A 6,509-nucleotide genomic window follows, 5' to 3' on the forward strand; every position below is an offset into this window, starting at 1 on the left:
TTAGGTGAAAATTGAGTTACCAACGTACGGTAATTATGGAAAAAAACACCAAACACAGGTTCAAGATCCAGAGTGGAGCCACCTCCGGGTATCACGATTTAATAATATCATCAATGGGTATTGCGTTGTTGATCTGCCCATTGCTTCGTTAAGTTTATCCTCGTCCATTCTTCCTTTATATATATTCCGCATGCTCTCACATAAACTCACTTCGCCTTTCTTCATCAGGGCAGAACAATTCGGAGTGGAGTGATCCTTCCTTGTCGATGGCAATTACGAAAATGGATTCGGGATGGTGTTTCTTGCTGTTTGTTGCACTTTCATGGTGTGCAGAAGCTATTGAGTATGCTAAATACAAGGACCCATGTCAGCCCATCACCGCACGTGTGGAGGACTTGCTGGCGAGAATGACATTGGAAGAGAAGATCGGACAGATGACCCAGATTGAAAGAACAGTCGCCACCGCAGACGTTATGAAAAATTACTACATTGGTAACACAGACAATTCATTCAACTCATTTTTTTTCTTTTTCTGTTTCCTGTTATTGATAGATGTAAACGATTGAGCCGCTCATTTGGTAGGTCTTGGTTTGTTGTTGATGGTGCTACCGTATGGGTGCAATGCAGGAAGTGTGCTGAGCGGAGGTGGTAGCGTTCCTGCACCCAAGGCATCTCCAGCAACATGGATGAACATGGTAGATGAGCTCCAGAAGGGTGCCATGTCGACCCGTCTCCAGATCCCTATGATATATGGGATTGATGCTGTTCATGGCCACAACAATGTATATGGGGCTACCATCTTCCCTCACAATGTTGGGCTTGGAGCTACCAGGCAAGTAGAGTATACACCCTTCCCCTTTATCTTCATAGCAATGGTTTGAACATGTCAATTGGTTCAGTGATCTGCTAGATGACATAAAACTTTTCATCTCCAGACAATAATATAATAATAATAATCTCCTTGCCAGTGCATGGTTGAATGGCTGCACATTGTCTTTTCTTTCATTAAAGTTTATCTTACCTTGTTTCCTTGAGAGACACGGAATTGGAAAGTGCTTTTGATTACCAGAAAGCAAGCATGGATGATTTGGAAAGTTCCATTCGATTAATATAATCAATAAAGCATGTCCATGCGTGTATGGTTGGGCATTTTCTTTTCTTTCGTTTAATCTACCTTCACCTTTACTCGAGACAAGTATCTTTGGATTACCGTACTCAAAATATGAAGAGGCTGTGAGCAATACTTGAAGAGGGATTGATTCGGACATTGTCTTAGGTCACTCTGAACAAAATCTTTGTTTACAGTGGTCATTCTGGTAATTTGGATTGTTATTTAAAAAAAAATCTAAATATAATTATTTGGAAGTGATATGAATAGGCATTGTCTAATTATTATAAGCTATAGAGTTTTTGGTTTGAATGAGGTAAAATAATTTTTGGCATGTTTGACTTTTTTGTTGTTTAAAAATTGTTTTTAAATAGATTAATAGATTCAGTACTTTAAAAAAACCTATAAATTAAACTCTTGATTTTAACAAAATCTTACTTAGACATTTTTTACTAGAAGATATACCAACAAAAAACTCGAAAACATAAATCAGTTAAACTAGTACTCTTGGGCAACCCAAAATTTTAACAGAACAATTTGGAAAGTGCCTTTGGTGACCTTGACTTGCTATGAGAACAATTTGGAAAGTGCCTTTGGTGACCTTGACTTGCTATGAGAACAATTTGGAAAGTGCCTTTGGTGACCTTGGCCTGCTATAAGGAAAATCTAAGGTATGCTTTCTAAAGCACCTTTGATGACCAGGATTGTTATGAGAAAAATCTTTGATGATCTGGATTGCTGTGAGAAATCTAAGACGATGTTTGGGAAGTACCTAGGTTTTTTTTAGAGTGTTATAAAAAACTTAGGAGGCAATGATTTAGAAAATGCCTGGAGTCCCTGGGATTGCTTTGATCAAAATCTTATAAGGCAGTGATTTACTAAGTGCCTGAGATCACCCGAATTGCAATCAGCAAAATTTTAGGTAAAATGAGATAGTAAGATATCAGAGTAGTGAATTAGGATAATAAATATCACGGTGTAAATTTGAGTGCTGAGTCAACACTGGTTATTTGGTTAGAATAATCTAGTAAGCTTCACTTACAACCTGGAGCAATGTTTTATTGGTGCAGGGATCCGGATCTGGTTAGAAGAATAGGAGCAGCTACAGCTCTCGAAATTCGAGCTACTGGCATTCAGTACACATTTGCTCCTTGTGTTGCTGTAAGACTTTTGCATTAAGTTCAACCAATAGAAGTTTGTTCAAAATGAGGGTAAAGTTTGAATTGCTTAGAGTGTTTTATTTGGTGCCGGCAGGTTTGCAGAGATCCTCGATGGGGCCGATGCTATGAGAGCTACAGCGAGGATCCAAAAATTGTCAAGTCCATGACAGATTTTATCTTTGGCCTGCAGGGAGAGCCTCCTGCCAACTCTACAAAGGGGGAGCCTTTTGTAGCTGGGCCGTAAGCTTGCAACCTTATTTCTATTCATTTAGCTTTCCACAAATGCACATAGAACATGAATTTCTCCGATCAATCATGTTACAGTTTACTGAAATAGGTTTCCATTTCTAACTATGTGATTTGTTGGTGCCTACTAGGTCAAATGTTGCAGGGTGTGCTAAGCACTTTGTAGGTGATGGAGGAACAACCCAGGGTATTGATGAGAATAACACTGTCAGCAGTTTTAAAAGATTAGTCAGCACCCACATGACTCCCTATTTTGATGCCATTGAAAAAGGAATCTCCACCATTATGATCTCCTATTCCAGTTGGAACGGAGTGAAGATGCATGCTAACCGATTTCTCATTTCTTATGTCCTTAAGAAGCAACTTGGCTTCAAGGTATTATTACAGTTATTCTTATAATCATGATCCATCTTGGTTTTGTGGTTTAAGTTTCACAAAAAAAAACTCATATAGTGTGTAACATTCAACCAGCTATTTTACAATGATGCAATTTGTTTTGTTCACAGGGCTTTGTTATTTCAGATTGGGAAGGTATTGACAGAATAACTAGCCCACCTGGTGCTAATTACTTTTTGTCAGTCCTTGAAAGTGTGGGTGCAGGGATTGACATGGTAGTGTATTTCTATTCCAGTCTTGCTCAATTTGCAGTATTCCCAATTAAACACTGTTTTATCATAGTTAGATAAGAAACCTATGAGATTCCTGCCTGATTTTTTCTATTTGAAATCTGCTTCATAGGTGATGGTTCCCTACAATTTCAAAGACTTTATTAACAATCTGACCTCTCAAGTGAAGGGTGGTTTCATCTCCATGAATAGAATAAATGATGCAGTTCGAAGAATTTTGAGAGTAAAATTCACTATGGGACTTTTTGAACAACCTCTGGCCGATCCGAACCTAGCCGGCCATCTTGGCAGCAAGGTATAAATTGTGTGCTATTTTAAATTTATGATAGGCAACGTGTGCATTGCAATTCTTTGTTTTCGTGCCAGGTAACTGTCATTTTTGGAATAACAGGAGCACAGGAATTTGGCAAGAGAAGCTGTCAGGAAATCTCTGGTACTGTTGAAAAATGGGAAGTCAACTAGCGAGCCTTTCCTTCCTTTGGATAAGAACGTTTCCAAGATTCTTGTCGCAGGGACCCATCCTGACAATCTGGGTTACCAGTGTGGTGGGTGGACAATGCAATGGCAAGGATCAAGTGGAAACTCAACCATAGGTAAATTCCATTACATTTACGTTAGGTCAGCCATGATTTATTGTAAACTAGCATATTAAAATCCAGTGATTCAATTGACCCTTTGGAGAAAAAACTTGTCATGCAGGAACTACAATTCTTGAAGCAATCAAGTTGGCTGTTAGCCCCTCTACCGAGGTTGTTTATCAGCAAAATCCAGATGCAAATTACGTGAAAGAACAAGGGTTTTCATATGGTATTGTGGTTGTAGGTGAGGCACCTTATGCTGAAATGTTTGGGGATAATCTCAATTTGACAATTCCCCTGGGTGGAGGTGACACAATTAAGAACGTGTGTGGGTCGTTGAAATGCCTGGTAATCTTGATATCGGGAAGGCCACTTGTTATCGAACCGTATCTTCCATTGGTGGATGCTTTCGTTGCGGCATGGCTCCCTGGCACCGAGGGGCGGGGTGTAACAGATGTGATTTTTGGAGATTACGATTTTGAAGGAAAGCTGCCAAGAACATGGTTCAGGAATGTTGATCAACTGCCCATGAATGTCGGGGACAAGCGCTATCATCCCCTCTTTCCATTGGGTTTTGGATTGACCACATCGTAGATACAAATTTAAATGAGTAATTTTGGTTTGGGAGTGTCTAAGCGAGTAGACGAGTAGTTTAAGCGACAAATTTGGTTTGGTAGTGTCTAAGTGAGTGGACGAGTAGTTTAAGGTTTATGTTTTATTAAAATTAATTATTATGTTGATAGAGATGTATTTTTGGAAAGAGATGTATATGAGATTTTTAGAATTTTAATTTGATTATTTGAATTTTTTTTGTTTTTAATTTAATTAAAAAATTATTATATTTGTGTTAAATTTTATTTTTATTATAATTTATTGTGAATATTTGCAATTGTAAATTTGAAAAAAAAAATTGGATTATATATTTATATCTGGGCATTTTATAATGTCTAGTATCTTCAGTAATAAAAGCAAGTATTATGGTGCCAATTCATTTATAAAGTGACCAAATCTTACCCATTATTGAAATGTGATCAGCCATTGACATCTTTTTGATAATGTTTTTTTTTTTGGCACATGGTGAATTGGTAACTGCCAGTCCTAATCTATGGCAGACCCAAGATCAATCCTCGTAGCTGCCACTATAATACCAAGAGTACATGATCAATCCTCGTAGCTGCCACTATAACACCAAGAGTACATCCAACTACCTGCAACTCGGATATACTAATATCCTATGATTTTAGCAAGAGCGGACTCACACCAAGAGTACATCCAACTACCTGCAACTCGGATATACTAATATCCTATGATTTTAGCAAGAGCGGACTCACGTGCTGCCAAGGCAGGGGTTGGGAATCTACTCCTTGAGCTGCCACCATAGCAGGTCATTGTACTCAATGAGGTTTGAACTGTGGTCTCTTGAGCTTCGCCCAAGTAGACTTACCGTTAAACCACACATCACTGTACTCTCTTTGACAATGTTATAGTAATGAAAACCTTTGGAAGAAGGTCCAAAATGTACATGTATTTTAAATGTACATGTATATTTGCATCCATATTGGGAATGTTGTCTTTAAGTAATGCATTTTTTTCATTATTAATGCTAGAGCAATTATATGATAGTTGTACATGTCATATATAACACTACTAAGAGTCTTATTCATGGTTAATTCTAGAGTGGTTCACTTTTCTTGGTGTGCTAAAGTATTCCCGTTGCTTAGCATTTGCGAAGGGGGGAGAATGAAAATTTGTGTAATCTATGATTCCAACATTGTGACCTTTTTCCAAACCTTAGCGAACTTTTTATCCCAAACCTTAGCGAACTTTCTATCCCAATCTTTATGGGATAGAAACTATGGATGAGTGTGATTATGCTATTTCTATTGCTAGGAGATGTAGGTATGTCAGGTGTGTATTAATCTATGTATAATCACAATTACAAGAATGAATGAATTTTCATCTTGAATCTCAAATGTACATGTATATCTGTATCCATGTTGGGAATGTTGCTAGAGCAATGAGCTTTATTCAATTGTTAACTTGACTATGAGATGTCGTTGTTAGCCCTCTAATTTGATGTTATCTTCATTGCCATTTATCCCTTTTTGACCCATATTAATCCTCCATTTTTACCACATTACTTTCCCTTTTACCATATTTTCATTGCAAAGGTCATTTCAGAGCTTACAAGGTAATCACATTGTTAATTTAATAGTGTTTCCATTGTTTTTGGTAAATTAAGGGGGATTAAGAGTTGATTTATTACTAATGATGGTTTAATGATGGTTTAATTAGTGAATTGTCAATGTAATTAATCAATTAGTTTTCCATTCGGCCCATCAATCATTAGTTTGAGGAACAAATAGTATTATTTCCATGTATTGTTGAACCTTCATTTCATTAATACAAAACACAATTGGGCTAATATTCTAAGAAATATTTCGTTTATGTACTTGTTTTGTGGTACTATGGTTTTACAAGCAACATGAAGCCAGTTGGGTGAGCCCCTCAATTTGGCCAACTTTACTCTTCTTTTTCTATACTACAACATATATTGATAAGTGTAGTTCATTTGTAGTTTACCCTCTTGATTTCATGAATAGTGTGTATTTGGTTAATAAGTTCAATTGCCTTGTTTTCATTGCTTATATTATTATTATGTGTTATTACTTTCCGGAGAAGACAAGTGAAATATTCTTATTATTAGTTTCTCATTCTATTGTATGAACACTTAAACTGATAGCATTGAAATATTTGCAATCTTGTCCATTAACAAAACCCTATGTTGTCA

General features: G+C 37.0%; 1 protein-coding gene across 1 annotated transcript; it reads left to right on the forward strand.

The window, feature by feature from the left end:
• Positions 1-200: 200 nt before the first annotated feature.
• On the forward strand, positions 201-4,472 carry LOC149233598 (uncharacterized). Its single transcript, XM_089376776.1, has 9 exons — positions 201-492; positions 628-832; positions 2,179-2,269; positions 2,363-2,508; positions 2,646-2,889; positions 3,021-3,125; positions 3,253-3,435; positions 3,532-3,733; positions 3,840-4,472. Exons 1-9 carry the CDS (start codon positions 267-269, stop codon positions 4,310-4,312), a joined length of 1,875 nt encoding a protein of 624 aa, XP_089232902.1. The 5' UTR covers positions 201-266; the 3' UTR covers positions 4,313-4,472.
• The last annotated feature ends 2,037 nt before the right edge of the window (positions 4,473-6,509 follow it).

The sequence above is a fragment of the Pinus tabuliformis genome, chromosome J, assembly GCF_031772625.1.
Source record: "Pinus tabuliformis cultivar Carrire ecotype Pingquan chromosome J, CPIR1, whole genome shotgun sequence".
Taxonomy (NCBI): domain Eukaryota; kingdom Viridiplantae; phylum Streptophyta; class Pinopsida; order Pinales; family Pinaceae; genus Pinus; species Pinus tabuliformis.

What these genes read in the sequence shown, in the direction of transcription:
- LOC149233598 (XM_089376776.1), top strand. Translation starts at nt 267, where the DNA reads ATGGCAATTACGAAAATGGATTCGGGATGGTGTTTCTTGCTGTTTGTT. An exon ending in TATGAAAAATTACTACATTG is followed by an intron (nt 493 to 627) that starts GTAACACAGACA and finishes GGTGCAATGCAG; the next exon opens with GAAGTGTGCTGAGCGGAGGT. An exon ending in AGAAGCAACTTGGCTTCAAG is followed by an intron (nt 2,890 to 3,020) that starts GTATTATTACAG and finishes TTTTGTTCACAG; the next exon opens with GGCTTTGTTATTTCAGATTG.